At 36.9% G+C, this 20,498-nt stretch overlaps 1 protein-coding gene across 2 annotated transcripts; it reads right to left on the minus strand.

Moving 5' to 3' along the window:
• Positions 1-9,954: 9,954 nt before the first annotated feature.
• On the minus strand, positions 9,955-19,730 carry LOC143618922 (hexokinase-3-like). Of its 2 annotated transcripts, none has more exons than XM_077090969.1 (9): positions 19,253-19,730; positions 14,351-14,495; positions 14,081-14,263; positions 13,769-13,843; positions 12,653-12,808; positions 12,478-12,576; positions 12,275-12,402; positions 11,515-11,596; positions 9,955-10,786 (listed from the first exon to the last, which is right to left on the minus strand). In XM_077090969.1, exons 1-9 carry the CDS (start codon positions 19,522-19,524, stop codon positions 10,400-10,402), a joined length of 1,527 nt encoding a protein of 508 aa, XP_076947084.1. In that variant the 5' UTR covers positions 19,525-19,730; the 3' UTR covers positions 9,955-10,399. The 2 variants fall into 2 exon arrangements, with proteins under 2 accessions (XP_076947084.1, XP_076947083.1); XM_077090968.1 differs by having other exon boundaries at positions 14,351-14,498.
• Positions 19,731-20,498: the final 768 nt, after the last annotated feature.

The following is a 20,498-nucleotide window of genomic DNA, read 5'->3' on the forward strand; positions in this document are numbered from 1 at the left end:
GAACTCTTGTTTACTAGCCTTTGTTTAAAATAGTTTGTTTACTAGCCTTTGTTTAAAATAGTTAAATAAACATGCTTATGAAAGATTTGAACCTTGTAACTTCTAAAACCATTTTGATAGTTCTATGGTATTTGGGTATGTGGCAACCATCCTCGGTATCATTCCGAGTCAAGGACCGAACCAAAACCGAACTAAACCGAGTTCACTTGCCTAAGACACACAAGTGTGTTTTTGGCCATCGAAACTCATCTTTTCTTCAAGAATGTATTTTAAACTAATTTTAAGTATTTTATCAACTTACTTGGTGTGTCGGTATCCAACTTGATCTTATAACAAGCTTGGACCGGTGATACCAAATACACACTTAACGGACGTTAAGGTTCTTCATAATAGAACTATATACTTGGTTAAGTCTTTCGATTTTATTGAGTTATCTCAAAACATTTTGGAAAGTTAACTTTGAGTTTAGTTAATTATCTAGACCCAAGTTAACAAATCCGAACACTCGATTAAAACCTTGTTTTGGTGTTCATATACCCAAAGGGTCTTGCATTAGTGCATTATAACCCACATAAGTTACTTAACATAGGTTGAGTAATAATTATGAATGAAATACCAAGACCCATTTTCGAGTAAACTTACTTTTCAGAACATGTCTTTAATTTCCCAAGTATTTACATTTTTAAACCATAAACTTCATTTATTTACTTTACTTGTCATATTTTATTTTAAACCCTTCCAAGACTACCTACTAACTTAAGACCCGTTTAATCTAGGTCTTGCTCGTTAAACCCGATCTCCGATTATTCACGAATCAATCTTTCAAGTTACTTAGTTAACGTGAGTATATTTCATCCCCCGTTTTCACTTTTATCTTTTGGGAGTAACATGCATACTTATTCAAACAAAAATGATTTATATTATACTCATTTTTCAAACCACAAACTTTAGGGTATATGATGCTAGAATACTTGCTCTATTGTGTGTTATATGTCTCCTATGCTTTACGTGCGCGAGTGTTTATTTTTATGTTGTTGTTGAGCCTCATTAAGTATGATCATACGCTCCCCTAACTACTTAGCCTTGTGCTAGTAGAATAGGGCCTCATTATCCAAGTATGTCGGTATTCTTACCGATTAGAAAGGATCCTCAATTACATATGTTTTATATACCATGATTGATGCTTTTATTTATAGTCTCATATACGTTTGTGGATTTCACTCATATTATATATACTAAAAACTATGAAATTGCTCACCAAAATACGTGTTGACAAATGTTATTTTATGCATGTTACAGGTTTGATTATTACTTGAGTTGGAGTTTGAAGACGTCATTCTATTTTGATACCGCTAGGTTATTAGAAGAATGAACAATATCTATTTCTTATGTTTTGATGTTATTTGTATGAACAATATGTGTTACTTTGGTGATTGAATGAAATTAATGAGTTGATTAAATATTGTCACTTTAATAGTGTCTTGTGTATTTGTCCAATCACGTTGCACCTCGGCATGTTCCGCCGCCTTTGGTCGAGGTGTGACATCAGACATTGTCAAATATTAATTAACTAGATTTAGAGCCCGTGTAATACACGGGATTATTCAAATTATAAAATTACAAGTAAAGCAGATAATTACATAACATAAGCAACTAATTACATAACATATATGAGAAAATACGTTGCATCTATGCTTGTATCTATACTATGTGTACAATATTTGATTATATTTATATCACAAAATATTTTTTTTAAATGAACTTAATAAAAAATTCACGTGCAAAAACGTACCCGAGAACACTCATTTTTTATTGAAACTTTCATTGTCAGTATCATATATGTATAATTGAAAGAATTTAGTAAGAACACTTCTCATACAATAGTAGTTCTAATCACTCAGCCTAAATACCAAATGAGCATTACCTTTATTGAAATATATATATCAATTTACAACCCATAGAAGGAAATGAGAGCATTAAATTATAACGACGGATATTCTGAGCTACACCATGAAAAGGATTTTGATAAGTTTCAGGGGGTTCTAGACTTTGCCATGATGACAACAAAATAACAGGTTAACTCATTTAATTTTGTGAATATTTTGCTTCATTTGAGCAAAGTTTTGCATAACATGCTTTCCATACAAGGTTCTGATCATCATTGAAGGAAAAAATTAATACTGACACAAATATTTCAAATTTGATAAAAGTTAGAAGCATTAATAGGCACATGGGTGGCAAGTCGGAAGTACTCACTATCTTTTTTTAAATTTTAATAGTCGAAGGAAAAATAGTCAATTTTTCAAATCCCGAACCTTTTGATTACTTCCAAAATGTCTTTGAATATAAATTTGAAATCCGAATCACGTTTAAAATTCAAACTTTCATTGACATTTTCAAATCAACATTTCTTTGAACCTGTAAAAAATTTGGCGATCAATCTATTTGTATTCTCAAACTTTTTAAAAATACTCATATTTCTCATTTTTGCCCCGTAATAAATTCTGACTCAAATGTCGTTAACTTGTACAAAACAATCTATTTGCCAACCTTTGACTATAAAAATTAAATTTAAGTTTCACAAAACCCGAAACAATTCATGATAAAAAAAATTAATTAATTAAGTATGATAAACTTTGTTATATATGAAAGTGATTGGTATATATTCAATAAATAACCGAAAAATATGTAATTTACCAAACTAACTGGAAAAATAAATTGAGAGATTTAAAGCATATATTTATAATTTATAAATTTATATAACAATTTACAATAATAATATATAGATAAATGGATTGCTTTTAAAAAAATTGATAAACTTTTAAGCATGGATTTATAATTTAATGATTAAAAAAACGTTTTGTAAAATGAAAGCATATCCGAGTTTTGTTTTTTATAATTTTCAACATTATACATAGTACAATATGTTATTGATAACATTTGAAATTATGTTCTTTTCATTCTTCAACAAATATGGTTTGTTGTTAATTTTAGATTTCACAAAATATTTTCGAATATATAGTAAAGTAATAGTTAATATTTATTTTGAAATATAATGTAAAAGGAAAGTGAATATGACATATATTACTATATTAGGGTCAATTAAGATCTTGGTTTTTGGAGGGAAAAAAGTTGTGAAATTTAACCATAAACTGACATGTGTCACAATTATTTTCTTTTATTAGAATAGGTAGATTAAGTTTTTAATCAAAACTACGTAGTTTTGAAGTGTTTTTCGTGTAAGGTTAGGCGGCTGACGGCATCGTATTCACTTTCCCCTTTCATATAATAGTTTATGTATATATTTCTTTGAAACTACAAACTAAAACAAAATGTAAGCTGGTGTAGTGGTAAAGCTTTGTTGTTGGAATCCACTGTACTTGGGTTCGAATACGCTCTTCAACGGTTTTAATGTTTTATTTAAAGGTAGTTTTTTTGTTTTTTAAGGTATATATATTTATAGACTGCATACTAAATCAAGCAACGAAAATATAAGATGGTGCGGTGGGAAAAGTTGTGTTGCATTGTGTTTAATGTGTGTTTGAACCTTGCGGGGGGGGGGGGGGGGGCGGTTTTAGTTTCTTTTTCTTTCTTTTTTTAATAAAATAGAAGTTTTCAATTTCTATTGTTAGTTTTGTAAGACACCGACGCAGACGCCGATGACAACCTCTAGTTACTATGATAAATAGCATGACAAGTGCGGATAAAAAGTGCAACTCAGTTTTCAACGGGACTGTATAATTACTAAATATTGTAATGTAAGTAATTAACAAAATGTGAGACCCCTTTCTATTTCTTTTTAAGGCCCCATGTTCAAGACTTTTTCCAACCCAATTAACATGCCCAGTCCATTGAAAATATACACATTTGATAATTAAAATTTCAATCAAAATAGAATATTGGAGATTAGAATCAAAGTAACAATATTCGCTATAAATAGGATTATATACCTTGTCAAAATATAATGGTATAGAAAATACCATATACTATTCAAAAGTGATCTCTTCATTGCGACGTTCTTTTTTTCTAACGAGACATTCCATAAAGTTGCAAGTTTGCAACTCTGTTTTCCAATACAATGCCTTCATGAACTTCCATTATTAGGTAGTTCGGGTCTTCAGCGTCCACACAACGTAGTAGTGGGCCCAGGAAGGATCTTCGGTATAAAACACCATCATTCATTTGATAATTCAAGGCTTTGTGCCTTATTTTCCAAGCTGCGGCTTTCTCTTCCAGCAAGACTCCAGATGACAAATAGGCTTTAATCGGTGTCATCCAAGACTCAATGCCCGTTTGAATTACCAAAACCTGATTCTGCGGGACAGATGGATAATCTAGGACTTCAAAGCGAATATCCTTAGCAAAGTGCTCGAAATTAGTTGAAGCCAGTTTGCTAAGGGCATCTGCCGATTTGTTCTCACTTCACTTTATATGAATAACTTTGCATGAAGAGAATTAAAGGATCAAATATTTTGCCTGCGACAAATATGAAGCCATCACGTCGTTCTTTGCTTCGTATGTTCCGTTTATCTGTCCTGCGATCAACATGGAATCAACCCTTGCCTCTAGGTGTTTCACCCCAAGCTTCTTAGCTATTTTTAGACCCACCAAAAAGGCTTCGTACTCAGCCTCGTTTTTAGTACTCTTAAACTCTAACTTGATAGCGTAAGTAAACTCAGACCTTCGGGATTGACTAGCCTTAGGCCTGCACCAGATCCCTCGTTGCTCGAAGCTCCGTCTATAAACAATGACCATATTTGTCCTTGTTCAGGAGGTACTTGGGGGTTGTTGTTCCACTAAACATTCTTTTTGTTTGCTTTGCGGAACTTCAGTGACGAAGTCCGCTAACACTTGCCCTTTGATTGCTCGCCTGGGTTTGTATTAAATCGCATGCTCACCCAGTTTAGTGGCCCACTTCGCCAGTCGTCCAAACAATTCCGGCTACTCAGAACATTTTTGAGTTTGTATCCAGTTAATACATTGATGAGGTGCCCCTGAAAATACCTGCGGAGACGTCGCGCGGCATAGACCAGTGCTAGAACAAGTTTTTCTAGCATCGAGTACCTGGTCTCCGGATCTGACAATGTCCTACTGACGTAATAAATCGGCGTTTGGACGTTCTTTCTGTCCGTTAGTAATACAGGCCCGATGGCAATATCTGATGCCGATAAGTATAACGTCAAAGGTTCTCCCGCATAAGGTGCTGTCAAGGTGGGCAATTCCATCAAGCATTTTTTGACTTCCAGGAACGCTTGTTCAGCTTCCGCGGTCCACTTGAATTGTGGCTTCTTGAGGCAATTTCTCAAAGTTGAAACGAACGGATAAGATTTGGCTGCATGGTTTGCCAAGAATCTGTTCAACGCCACCAACCTTCCGTTGAGAGTCTGCACTTCCTTAAGGGAGGAAGGAGAAGGCATGCAGGCTACTGCCTGGACTTTAAATGGGTTGGCCTTAAAACCCGCTCCTGTAACAATGACTCCTAAAAACTTCCCCTCTTCCATCCCGAATGAACACTTGACTGGATTCAACTTCATATTAATACTTCTCAAAGTGTCAAATGTTTCTTCGATGTCTCTCAACATCTGATCTTCTTTCACACTCTTTATTACCAAGTCATCCATATAGACCTCGAGATTTCGACCAATCTGGTTTTTGAAAGCATGATCCATTAATCGCTGATATGTGGCTCCCGCGTTCTTCAATCCGAAAGGCATCATTTTGTAGCAAAATGTACCATGGTCTGTTCGAAACGTTGTCTTATCCTCATCACCCGCCGCCATGCGGATCTGATGATAGCCTTTATAGGCATCGAGGAAGCACTTAAACTTGAACCGAGCCACTGCATCTACTTTAAGATCGATTTCGGGTAACGGATAGCAGTCTTTTAGACATGCTTTATTCAAGTCCTTGAAGTCTATGCACATCCGTCATGTTCAACTGCTTTTTGGATCTATGACCGGATTAGCCACTCATGTTTGGTACTTAATTTCACGAATGATTCCAGTGTGGAAAAGATCTTGCACTTGTTCATTCATGGCTTTCGTTTGTTCTGGGCCCATCTTTCGATTCTTCTGAACAATCGGTGTAAACATCGGGTTTACCCTTAATTTGTGTTCCGCAATGCTCCGCGTGACGCCAATCATGTCCGCGGGTTGCCAAGCGAAGATGTCCATATTCTTGGTCAACAATGGCTTTAGGAAAGTTCTTACTATTTCTGAGATAGCATGTCCAATCACAACTGTCAGATCGGGGAACTTCTTGATCAATACCCATTTTTCCGGCTTGATCCTCTGACTTTGCTTTGGGACTTTGTTGGGCTTTGAACTTTCCGTTGTGAAGCAGTGTCGATTGACATGAATGATTGCTACGCCGGTGCGGGTTGGAACCCCTACCGCACCGTGAGCTGTAGACGGGTGAGCATTAAAGTCACCGATTGCTTCCCACCCCAAAATGATGTCATGCTTCGATGTTGCTAGTAAAAACCAAAAACTCAACATCTTCCGTTCTTGAATGTACCCCGTCACTGAGAGTGACCGGGAAATATATCACCCCTCACGGGTGCATCACCTCCCCTCTAAATCTAGAGACAGGAGCATGAATTGGTTTTAACCTCTCCTTGTACTCCTACTCTAGCTGTTCAAAGCACTGGTCGTATATAATGTCATATTTACTATCAGTGTCAAAGAAAACATACTGCGATCGGTAATGACCAAAGAGGGCGGTGATTATCAAAGGATTCTTATTACACGGTCCTCCATTGACTCACGGAAAAATCACAGGTTCATTTTTCCACTCTTCATCCAGCTATTCTCTCATCTTTCCTCCAACCCTATGTCCGCCTTAAATCATGTGGACATTCAAATCTTTGACTTGCTTTTTGGACGGGCCCTGGTTGTCTCGCACGGGAGCCTTACAAGTCCCTGGTTTTGCACCTTTGACCAAATGTTCAAGTTTTCCGGACTTTACAGCTACTTCGATTTCGTTTTCAATGCCACACACTCGTTCGTATTATGCCATATATCATTGTGGAATGAGCAGTGCTTTTTGGCGTCAAAGAACGATCTCTTTGTGAGTGGTTGGGGCTTTCTGAAATTCACATTTTCTGTAGTGAGGATTTCTGAAGGTGTTTTCGACAATGGAGTACAACTGTTGGAAGACCGCGTTGAAGAATTTTGCTTATTCTTGTTGCCAATCAGAGATCTGGCATCAAACTATTTTGATGGTTCCGTCGACGGTTGGAGTCTTGACTAAATCGTTCCTTTTGCTTGTTTATTTGGCCGTGGGGTCTGGAATTCAACCTTAAGGTTCTGTTTCTGACCATTATTTGCCAAAGTTTTTTGAGTTCTTGCGAAAAATTTTGCCGCGGTCATGATATCATTCCAAGACGTCGGCATTCCGTCCCTGCCAGTCAAGATCCAGATTAATTCATCACTTTTCACATTTTTGCGGAAAGCTCCTCGCAACATGTCTTCACTTACACCACCGATATTGAGACTTTCATTGTTAAAGCGGTTGATAAAGTCTTCAATGGATTCGTTGTTCCGGCTAACCACATCTAATATCTCAGACAGATCACGAGTATGTTTCCGCTGTTGACTAAAATGTTGAGAAAATTTGGCAACAAAATCGTCCCAACTCTTAATTTGTCCGTCCGGTAACTTCTCGAACCATTCACGTGCTGCACCAGTGAATGTTAAAGCAAGCATATGACACCAGTAGGGAAGAGTCCAACCGCTGACTCCTCCCACAGCCACAAAGTTCATTAAATGATCGCTAAGATCAATCATCCCATCATACTTTCCAACAGATGTTGGGATCTTTGCATTGACCGGAAACGGAGTTGTTGCAATTCGTGCAATGAATTTTGATATGTCAGCAAATGCAGTTGGGCGGTAAGGCTTAGAGAAGTCTTCCTCGGCATTGCTGTGATATTCCGCTTGACGGACTACTGCTCGCCGGTAACTCGTTCCTCCTCGTAGGTGGAGTCTGCTATCGCCACTGTAATAACTGACGTCCCCTGGGTGGTACATTGAGTCATGACTTTTGTATTCCTCCACATAAGCAGCTACACGCATAACCCTGCGAGGACGTTCCCGCAGTTCCCAAACCTCCGCCAAATCTCTTTCCGTCTGAACACTTTGACGGATCTGGCTCCTCCTCACTGTTGGAGGAGGAGAAAGAGACCTCTTGGGAGATTCATCATAAGTCAGAGTACGAGCATAGAGTCGCTTTTCACGCACCATGCGCTCGTACTCGGCTACAACACTAGCCAATTGAATACGGAGCCACTCATCCGGAGATAAGAGTCCCCTAAATCTGGAACTATGGCGGTGACTTCTCGCCAGTTCAGAATCACCAGAATTGTCTTCTAGACCCAATTCTGAGCGAGTCCGGCGAGTTTCTCTCATGATTCGTCCTAGTCACCCAGATTAGAACCTTCTTGTGCTGTGACATGTCCTAAATCAGTAAGAGCCCGACTAGTGCTGTAACACGCTCTTAGGTGAAACCTCCAGGTGTTACATCAGCAGTTCGTGAACCCGGGGCTGTGATACATGCAAAAACACTTGAAGTCATACCTCCAGGTGCTTCTGTATCAGTAACACGTGAAACAGGCGCAGGAGTTCCCGTCGGCCCTTCAGGAAACTGGCTCATATCGTACGAACCAAAAACCAAAGAATGGTTGATGTTCTAACAAAAGCACGAATGACGCCAATGAAGAAACACGGATCTAATCCCCTAGACGGGTCCTAGATCCAATAAGTCCACAAGGTTGGATACATATAACAACTAATACGATACGAGCACAATTCCTTGAATTCCAATGACCGGAACCTGCAAAATAGACACCGTGAGCTCGTTACAGGAAGGACAAGATGGGGGGGCTTCCCATAACCACCCTCCGGCGTGAGAATAAGTACAATTCTGATGGAGAAAAAGTACTTAAGTATTGAGAGGAGATAGTGAGGAGTGAATAAATACCTCATGAAGATTGAGAGGGTATTTATAGCCGAATGATGTGGGAATATGATTGGGTCATCTGTCCCTTTCTAGAAGATGCTCCTGTAACCGTCTGGACACGTGCCTTCATATGATAGGTTGAGCTATACGTCACATGTGCATGGGCATAACAACCTGGACACGTGTTGATCTATGATAGGACGGGTTAATCCCTGGCCATGTGCACGGTTGTAACAACCTGGCCAGGTGTCCTTTATTCATAGGTTAATGAGTCACGTATTCTCCAAGTAACGATCGTGGTAATTCTTCTAGAAGGTAATTGGTTAATTACAGCTGTCATGTTGGCTTTGCCTCCTGGTCACTTTGGCGGGTGGATGTGCTACCACGCGGATGACGTGTGAGGATACCTAGATGCTTCCGCATGGTATAAGAATGTTCTTCCTTTAAAGAGTTATGCGGGGTGACCCATATGTCCCGCAGGTGTCCCGTAGGGAATTTCCTGTTGACCTGCGGGTGATATTTAAAAGTATTTATGTCTTTTGGTACCCTACCTCTATAGAAAACATAATAACAAAATGTTAAATGATAATTTGATACAATGTTGAATGACAATCGTGATAAATTTTGAAATATATGATGTAAATGCAAGTATATAACATAATGTTCAAGTACGAAAACTATAGTACAACTTTTTTCCATCACGAGTTATGTACTTACTCAGTTACACCTACGACATTAGCTATTTTTAAGTAGGCAAATGTACATTTACCTAACAAGTTTTTTAAGTATATGTGTCCTAGCAAAGCAGAAATATAAATTAACACCATTGATAACATCAAATGTTGAAATGTACCAACCATGATGAATGTGGTTGGATTGAGTTGTTAGCCCGTTTATGTTAACACCATTGAAAACATCAAATGTTGTAGCGTACCAACGATTGTGAATGTTACTTGGATTGAGTTATTAGCGAGTTTAGGTGTATGCTTGGCAACCACGACCGCCTTTCATCATCAACAGGAGTCGCTATAACAAACGCAGTGTCGTGTACATACATCCGAATAACTATTTCAATAGACCCGATCGAAAGTAACATGCAGAAAAATAATATAACCGAAAACCAAACCATCTAAGTGGATTTAAAACTGGTCGTCCTTGGCTATTTACCAATTTAATAAACCAAAAACACAAACTCTAAAACCAAATTCCTACTATTTAACCTTAGAAATGAATGTCTACTACAAAGAACTGCCACAAGCTTCATTTACTGCTATATGACATTTACAACCTTCCCTTCTATACATAACACCAAAGAACCATTTACAATTTTCAGGAGAGAGGGTGCTATATATGTATATTTATATTTTAAATATATATATAAATATATATATATAAATATATATATATATATATAAATATATATATATATATATATATTTGTTCATAGAACCTGTACCATATCCACACTTCTAGCTGAATTTGAAGCAGCCAGAAAAGCTGCCCCTATCCCTGATCCGTCTTCCATCTCTTTCAGAACCACAAACGGGGCAATTTCTTCACCTAATATTTCTGCTACCGCTTCGTTTAAATATTCTCTAAAAACGGTGTAGCTCGTGTATAGCCCCCCCTCAACTGCCACCACTGTTCGTCTCATTTTACCACTTTTTACACCCTTGATTCTTCCACTGGTGATGCCACCTGTACCATCTCGACCAATCTTCTTCAAGATCCCAACAATGCCTGCAGCTGCCAACCGAGCAGCCCGTCTTGTCACCACGTCACATATTTTGACGACAACTTTTCTAGCTTTTAATGGGACATTGTGTATCTGTTGATGCATAAAAAACAACAAAAAGCTTTAGTTAAACTCACAAGATTTACAAAAGAGTTAACTCGCAGGATTTTCAAGTGTTTAATGGGTCAAAACAAGTCGGGTTGGATCGACCAGTAATCATTTAAAAAAATAACAAATTTAATAATGTCTATGAAAACAAACTCTAGAACGATAACCCATTATCTTTTAGCTACTTTAAAGTTGACCCAAATAAAATTTAGAAAAAAAAAAACAAGTTGACACGTTTACAAATAAAGGTGAAAACAAGCCAAGCCACTCGTGAACTACTCAATCTCGGATAATTAAAAGCTAAAATCAAGCCAAGCATAAACGAGCGGGAGCTCAAAATAAGCTTGTTTAAGAGCTCGAACCCAAATCAACATATCAAGCTCAAGCTGGCTAGCAAACCTATTACTATATAATGCTTATTTAATATAAATTTATACCATTATCGTATAAAAATTATGACATAAGGAAACCAAACAATATATATTATGTTATATACAAAAATTTAAATTATTAGCATATACAAAATAATTAACATATAATAAACGAGCCAAGTCTAAGCTTGAAAAATCTACTCACAAGCCAAGCCAAGCTCGAGCTTGGGCAAAGGAGCCCCAGCTCAACTCATTTACACCCCTATTTATAAGTAAATGGGTCAAACTTGTGACGCATCTAATGTGTGTGTGTGTGTAGAAACGTAAAAGGAAAAATCTTACATCCAAGGTTTCTTCTAAAATCTTGGCAACTTCACTCAAGTCAGGGGACTCGTCTTCATGCATGGCCGCCATTAGTGGTGTACTGAGTAATATCAAGAAACAATAAAAGTTCAATTTTCTTCACATGGAACATATGGGATACTTTTGAATCGAATTTAATAAAGGGCAAAAGAAAATATGTTTTATAGTAGAAAGAAGACATCCACTTTCTTTGAAAAGAGAAAGAGAATGAAAAGTGGGCTGCTTTAGCACATATACTGATTAGAATATAAACAGAGGACCACCACAGCAGTTTTAGAATTATACATTTATTTTAAGCTAACGAAAATAATTAAATAAAAGACGCATGACAATAGAGCAGAAAATGACAACGAACGAACTCGCCTGGTTGTTATATACTTAGATGTTAAGATTCAAGAGTTTGGTTGAAAACAAAAATAACATTTCTTAATTTGATGTTCTCACCGCCCACTTAATAGTTTATTTATTTATTCAAAAGAACTAACAACAGCAAATAACAAATTACAACCCATTTTCATGCATTAAAAATACTTGCAAAGGACGATTGTCTAATAATTAACACCTACAACATAAATCAGAACATTGACTTTGTATGCCTATTAAGAAAGTAAAGTGACAACATTATTGTTTCCACCTTCCTAATTTCAAACTTTCAATAGAGATCTGTAGGTTTAATTATTTGAGATAATCATGTCCACTGCACCTCAATGAAGGGTATTTTGGTAAGAAAAAAAAATACCTCAACGCAAAGGGTGTCGACAGCTTAGAAGAAAAGGGTCCAAAAATATCAGACACTAAAGACATCTTGCAGATCACCCTTCTTACAATGTCACCTAAATACATTCCTGATATCATTTTCTCAAAACCCTGTAGCATGATCGCTGTATTAGTCACATAATCTTTAAAATACTTGTAATTATATAACCGTGACACAAAATTAACCTGGTCATTAGGATTCTGGCTCTCAACATCAAGATCAATGTCGTATGACGTTCTAGGCAAATGTGAGGACCAAAAGTTACCCCATTCCATATTAATAACCTGATTAACATTAATTTACATAAGTGAACTGAATAGTTCTAGAAAAACAATAATTGATTAGATAGACCAAAGATACCATGCCTCCTGAAGTCGTTAGAAGACCTTGACATTTGATAACCGCATCAGCCCGCTCTAAATAACAGGCATTGGTACCGGTCCCGATTACAACTGCTGCAACAGTGTCTTTATCGTAAAAATGCCCGACAGCCAATGTCCCCACACTATCATTCACCTGTTTACATTGTACCAATGATTCAGTTTTGGAGCAACATTTGACAGATTTCCTATAGTACCCTTGTTTTACAGGTAACTTAATCTTACACAATTTAACAATTATAATAGTGTTTGGAGGCTAAAATGCAAAACTAAGAAAGTGGTTTCGCAAAAGATGGAAAGAAAGTGATGTTGCGAAAAGTGGAGAAAAAGTAAAACCTACAAAAGCAACATTTCACTAAAACCTAAAAGGGCAGTCTTCTATAAAAAGTTCCACTTAAATTCCTCTACCACTTTAGTTTGGCTGCTTAATCCACAACATTTCACTAAAACCTAAAAGGGCAGTCTTCTATAAAAAGTTCCACTTAAATTCCCCTACCACTTTAGTTTGGCTGCTTAATCCACCACTTTGATAAATGACTAGATGCTGACTTCAGCCGTTGAGAATACAAAGCAAATAAAGATTAAAAACACACATGTTGATGTTGGGTCCATTAAGCTACATGACCTATTATTGGTGCTAAGATCTACTTATACCCCTCCCCACCACCCAACAAAAACAAAATATGAAAAAGCATGTGTGTTATTTGTGCCACTATAGTCCTCAATCAAAATATATTACTCAAATAGTTTTCAAAGTCCAAATTTAAGGATTATACTTGCTAAATGTTGGTTGTCAATTGATCCACTTCTCTCAAATGATATTTGAGTTAACTAGTGTGTTAAGAACGATATGCATTTCGATGTTTGAATGTTTTAAAAATGCTAGTTGAGGATACTGAAAATGAAAATAATGCTGCTATTGAACGTTTTGATCTTCGTAGATCGAAACGCGTGTATTCTAAAGCGTAAACATGCAGGTTAACATCTACACAAAATAAGAGAGAATTGGACAGCAAATGTTTAGCAAGTACAAATCTTTAAGCCAATAGACCAAAACAACAAAAAACAAAAATGGAAAGGTAATTGATGTGCTTACAAGTGCAGCAACATTCATATCTAGACCTCTTCTAGACAATGCTTTTTGCAGACATTCAACAACATCTTTTTCCACCTGAAATAATAAGCACACGACATTAGATATCTGGCGATAGGATTGCAAAAGTTCATACTTCAACTATCAACTGATATCATATGTACACTATAAACTCAGTTCTCTCTCTTTTTTTACAATTCTAGAAAAGTAAATCACATAACTGCACTTTTGCAGCAAGTTTTTGCAAGCATTCTGCATTGCTGATGGTGTTAAACAGATATTTGACAATTGATATTCGCACATGTTTAAACTAACCATGTCGTCAATGGAAAAACCTTTAGTCCACTTGATCAAAGTGCCTGATGAGACAGACGTCTGCTTCACTGGAAAAGAGAATGTAAATCCAAGATCTGTTCCTTTAACTTGTGAAATCTGTGAATTATCTCCTTTCTTTTCAACAAATTCCTTCAAAGACAAAGCGATAAAATCGAAAAACTCCTGCAAATAACAGTTAAGACATCACATCAACTCAAAGATACAATTGAAAATTCAAGAATATAATGCTGCTTATAATTTGTCCCGTACCTCGCTCGTTCTGGTCATTAAATGCGGCGGAATAGGCTTCCTCTCAACATCATGTCCAATTATAGACTTCTGACCGCCAAGCTGGATTCTAAGAATCCTGAAATTGGTTCCTCCAACATGTAAGGCATAATATATTCCACTTTCACTCCTGAAAACATAAAAATGTCATCAACATCAAGAACAACAAACATAAAGTACCACATATTAAGCTATTACAATGATTGCATATTATTAAACTACTAATATATTCAAAGTACCACATATTAGGCTAATTCAATGAAGACATATTATTACACTACTAATATATTCACTCAATACATTCATAATGTGCCATACAATTGCTGAGATAAGTGGAAAGCATTTAGTTAAAATTGCATTGAATAAGCAAATGCCTCTGACATATTATTTATACATGATAGCTGTCCATTTAAATATCTTTTGTCAATGTAATTACCACTTTACTATTTATAACCAAAGACATAACTTCAACAACCTCAACAGAATACTAGTAAACAGTTACTCATAGCAATTGACATAATCAAGCTGGACTCAACCCACCATCAGCTGACTCACATTAAATTACCAATAAACATGTTCACTAGCTGATTCAAACATAAACTTTCAATAAGATCAATTCAATTTAATTTTTTTTGAAAAAAAAAATTCAAAAGATTTTATTCAAACATCAACTTTCAAAAAGACTAGTTCAAAGCAAAATCAAGCTTCTAGAAGGTTAAATGTTTAAAATCTAAAAATAGTATGTGTCATAAAATACTATTCAAATACCAATCAAGATACACTATTTATAGCTCTAGCAAAGTCAAAAGGCAAAACCACCTTATGCATTAAACCAAAGTCAACCTAATTAAGCAAAAAAGAGTCCAACAAACATCATAATTATAAACTCCAACAGACAACTACAATGAAAGCAGCACACACAATTATCATAAATTAACCCTAATTCATCAGCATTACCAAATAAATATATAAAATATTAAAATTAGCCGTATCATAAAGTTTCTAGGAGATTAAATGTTTAAAATTTAATAATAGTATTTGATATTTGTCATCAAATACTATTAAAATATCAATCAAAATACACTATTTATAGCTCTAACAAAGTCAAAACTCAAAAGACAAAACCACATTCTGCATTAAACCAAAGTCAACCTAATTAAAGCAAAGAGTCAACAATCATCCTAATTATAAACTTTAACAGACTAGTGGTGCACAAACCGGTTTAAAACCGTAACCCAACAGTTGAAACCAGTTCGGTTCAGACAACAAAAGTCAAAACCGGTTTTTTGTCATTTCAGTTCAACAATCATCATAACTAGAAGTGCACAAACCGGTAGAGGTGGTCAAAAAAACCGGTCCTCGAACCGGTTTGCCGGTTTAAACCGGAAACCGGTTTTTAAGAAAACCGGTTTTTTGTAAACCGGTTTGACCGGTTTACAAACCGGCGGTTTATATATCGGTTACACAATTTGGAGCCAAAACCGGTTTTATAACCGGTTATAAAAAAAACCGGTTTTTTTTAATAACCGGTTATTAAAAAACCGGTTTTTTTAATAACCGGTTTTTTAAAAAACCGGTTAACCGGTTTTTTTATAAACCGGTTTTTGACCGTTATAAAAAAACCGGTTAACCGGTTAAAAACCGGTTTTTTCCCGTTGATTAACGGCCATACAGCCGTTTTTTATAATTTTTGACTGTTTTTTTTTTTTTCCCCATTTACCCCCACAAACATCTATATATAGCTTAGGTTGGGTATTGGTTAGATCACACTCGATTATACAACTCCAAACGCTCTAAACGTTTATTACATACGCGATTATTTTGTTATCTCACGCTCAATTATACCACATTACCACTCCATACGCTCTTATTTCGTAGTCGATTATCATGGCCTCCCAAAGTGCTGCTTCATCCGTCAACATGGGTGCCTCGAACACGGGAGAAACGGTCGTTCGGGTCATCCCCACGAAACGAAACCAAGATGTTTGGCAACATTTCGACCTATGCGAAATGTCTAACGGTACCCAAAAAGCTCGATGCAAACATTGTTTGAAGTTTTATGGCAAAGATGCAAACTCCACTTTAAGAGCGCATGTACAAAGGCCCTTTTGCAAGGCCTTGAAGGACGAATCAGGAAGTAGTTCGCAGCCGGAGATGACGAATCAAGGAACGGTGTTTACGTACGACCTTGAAGCGGTACGTCAAAAGTTTTCAAACTTTGTGATTCAAAATACACTTCCTTTCAACCACTTCGACAACCCTCAATTCACGGAGATGATGCAAAAGTATGTTCAACCACGCTACCAACACGTAAGTCGTTCGTCCCTTAGAAGAGATTGTCTTAAAGCTTGGAAAAACGCTAAATCCGAACTAATTTCATACTTTTCAAACTTAAAAACTGGTGTAAACTTAACAACGGATGTGTGGTCGGTACCTAATGGTTCGCCCGACTCATACATTTGTGTGACGGCTCATTGGGTTGACCCCGGGTCGTGGCAAATGATGAAACGAACCGTTGCGTTTCAATTGTTTGATTACCCGCACACGGGTAGAAATATTTTTAAACTCTTGGATAAAGTCATTCGACAATACAAGATTGAAGATAAAATCTTTTCAATTTCGTTTGATAACGCGTCCAACAATACGGCCGCGGTTGGCCATTTAAAATTAAAGTATAAACCTATTTGTGATGGAGCGTTTTTTCATAGCCGATGCATTGCACATATTATCAACTTGGCCGTGCAAGATGGGTTAAACGTGATCGAAACGCAAAGAAACAATTTTAAAAGAATGTTACGAGATGTTTTTAGCAACAATAAAACATTTTCAAGATACAAAAAATTTTGTGATGAAGCTAATTGTCAATGGTTGGGGCCCAATTGGGATTGTCCAACAAGATGGAACTCGACTTGTGATATGTTTGAGAAAGCCATCCAACAAAAAGAATCACTAATTGCGTTTCATCAAATAATGTCAAGTAGGGGTAAATGTGCACCGTACGATCCTAAAAACTGGTTATTGATTGAGATCGTTACGGAGGTCCTTCAAATTTTTAAATCTTGCACAACTAGTTTATCCGGGGTTTACTATCCAACAAGCCCCATTGCTTTACCAAAAATTGCTGTCATGTGCACAAAGTTTAGTGAACTTCATTGTAGGGGTGCACCTTATTTTGATATGGGTGTAAAAATGAAAGAAAAATTTAGAAAATATTTTCAACAACTACCCGCTGTTTTGACATGTGCTGCTGCGTTAAACCCTTGCATAAATGTTGGTGGTGTTGAAGCTTTAATAGAAAAAATTTGTGATGAGCTAGAGTTAAACGACGATCAAAACCCCCATTATAACCAAACTTTAAAGAATGCTTTCAACACCACCTTGTCTAACATGTATGATGTTTACCTTACAAAATACGGGTCGTCTTCCCAAATTCATGACTCGTTAAGAGCTGTTGCCCAATCCCAATCCGACCTTGAAATGGGGATGTACTACATGATTTGGGAAGACGCCGGTAAACGTCAAAAGGTAAACACCCCAAGCAGTGAACTTGGAAGGTATGGTGGTACCAACTTTGTGAAACACATGACTCCAGATGAATTTAGAAGTCTTGATTTGCTGGCTTGGTGGAGAGGTAAGGAGGATGAGTTTCCGATCCTCGCCGCCATGGCCAAAGATTTACTAACGGTCCAAGCTTCCACGGTAGCTTCGGAGTCTGCTTTTTCTGTTTCTGGCAGGGTTATATCGATTAGGAGGACTCGACTCACTCCACCAGCTGTAGAGATGTCTATTTGCTACAAGGATTACTTGGACGCTTTAGATAGGGCACAACATCAACGCTCACTCGAGGGGGAAATGGACTATGAGGCGGGCTTGTATGAAGACGAGGTCAATCAAGGACACACTCAACCAATGACCGATGAAGAAGCCGCGTTCGACGATTACCTAAGGAATAGCTCGGGATCGGGTAGCGATGAAAATAATGAGTAAGAAACAGCAAGTTGTTAATGTAATCGTGTCTAAGCATTCTTTAATGTTTGTATTTTTGAGTTACGAATATGCGATAACGATTTAATGTTTGTATTTTTAATGTAAAAGCTATAAATGAAAGTTATGTATTTTTGAGTTACGAATATGCGATAACGATTTAATACTTGTAGTTACCGGTTTGCCTTGTAGTTACCGGTTTGTTTATACTGTGAAAAAATAATGGTTATTTAAAAAAAAAAAAAAAAAAAAAAAAACCGGTTAGACCGGTTATTAAAAAACCGGTTAATAAAAAAACCGGTTTATTAACCGGTTCTAACCGGTTCACAAACCGGTCGTAACCGGTTTGACCGGTTATGGTTTTCATGCACAAAAACCGGTTATTAACCGGTCCGGTTATTAACCGAACCGGTTTTTTTCCAGGACGAAAAAAACCGGTCCGGTTAATAACCGAACCGGTTTTTTTAAAAAAACCGATTTGTGCACCTCTAGGTTTAAACCCCAAAACCGGTTCGGTTCAGTCAACAAAAGTCAAAACCGGTTTAAAATCAGTTTCGGTTCACATTAAAACCGGTTTCTTGACCATGTTACGGTTCTTGACCCGTTTTCACCGGTTTCGGTTCCATTAACAGGTTTGGAACCGGTTTCCGTGGAGAGAATTACAAACCAGTTCCAAACCAGTTTCTACATTATCGGTTTCAAACTAGTTCGGTTAACCGCTTTTTCCCCACCTATATTAACAGAACAACTACAATTAAACCAGCACACACAATAATCACACATTTAACCTAACTCATTAACACTAGCAAAAAAAATATAAAAAATAATAATAATAACAATAATAATAATAATAATAATAGTATAATAATAAATAAACATAAACAAATAATAACAATTTACCCGTCCGGAAGCTTATCAACAAACGTAAGCAACATCTTAAGCTTACTTCCACCTTCAGAAGCCAACCCTGCGTGCATCTCAACCGCCATCGCATCCACCACCTGCTTCAACCGTCCAACCGGAGTCGACGCCATCTCTTCAAACTCATCCACCGCCGCCACAACTCTCCACCGCCGTCTCCGGCTCCGTACTCTCCTCGCCGCCATCACCGCCGCGATCGCACAACTCGCCGCCGCACACGTCACCGCTAACCCTAACCCTAACTTCCCCATATGCTCTTCAAATAACCGATTACTTAACCTATTTCCGTCTCAGCCGCCATAAGTTCCGTTAGAATAGAGAGGTTGTTGACTAATTACTTAGCGGCGTGTTTAAAAGTTAACGGTAACGGAGGATTGGTGTTTTCCGGCTAGTAAACGACGGGCTAATGGTAATAATAATAATAATATGCAGAGAAGGTGTTCGATGAAATGCGTGAGAGAGGTGGTCTTTGGACTGAGAAAGCGAACTGGTGGGTACTTATATTTTTATTGTCAAATGACGGATTTGCCCTTGGGTTATTAAATAATATATTTCTTTATTTTAGGTGATTTATAAGATATATATATATATATATATATATATACGATATTTTGTCTCGATAGTTATGGTTAGGCTTATAAAATATTTATAAAATAATATTAGATTCCATTACTTTAATAAGTAAGTTGTGATTATGTAATGAATATAGTTACTATAACAGTGCTACTTTCATTTAATTCTTTATTAAGATTTATTTTTAGGGTTGTGTTCTTATTTATGTGCATGGTTTGTTATATGGCCACACTATTGTAAGATCATGTGTAGTGAGGCTATAAATGTGGGTAATGAGGGCGAGAACACCGCCCCTGCGAGCGATAAAAGGGGCGACATAAACATGTCGTCTGCTTTTGTTATGGTGATGATGACGTGGCTATCAATTATCGTTGTGAGGGCCGATTTTTTGGCTACAACACCGCCATCGGGGGCTACATATCGCCCATTTTTTGCCACGTGTCAAAAATCGTCCCATTTTGTAGCTCATGCACTACACATAGCCTAAGTAGATTTGAACTTGGATAAGATGAGTTGTATGCGAGTGGCATGTCTTTCGGAGTCCCCCGACAACCAGTTGCACTTGGTCGTTAAAAACATGTTATTTTAATAGGCTTTGAGATTTAGATTTTTATTTTTATTTTTATTTTTATTTTTATTTTTTGATAAAAAA

Source organism: Bidens hawaiensis, unplaced genomic scaffold (assembly GCF_021521415.1).
Source record: "Bidens hawaiensis isolate Kalapana, Puna unplaced genomic scaffold, B.hawaiensis_p1.1 tig00002343_1, whole genome shotgun sequence".
NCBI classification, from domain to species: domain Eukaryota; kingdom Viridiplantae; phylum Streptophyta; class Magnoliopsida; order Asterales; family Asteraceae; genus Bidens; species Bidens hawaiensis.

Bases quoted from the DNA above. Each gene is read 5' to 3' on its own strand.
- LOC143618922 (XM_077090968.1), bottom strand. From the start codon at position 19,524: ATGGGGAAGTTAGGGTTAGGGTTAGCGGTGACGTGTGCGGCGGCGAGT. The intron at 14,499-19,252 runs GTAAATTGTTAT...TTATGTTTTCAG, and splicing joins GTTGATAAGCTTCCGGACGG to GAGTGAAAGTGGAATATATT. The intron at 12,809-13,768 runs GTAAGCACATCA...CAATGTAAACAG, and splicing joins ATATGAATGTTGCTGCACTT to GTGAATGATAGTGTGGGGAC.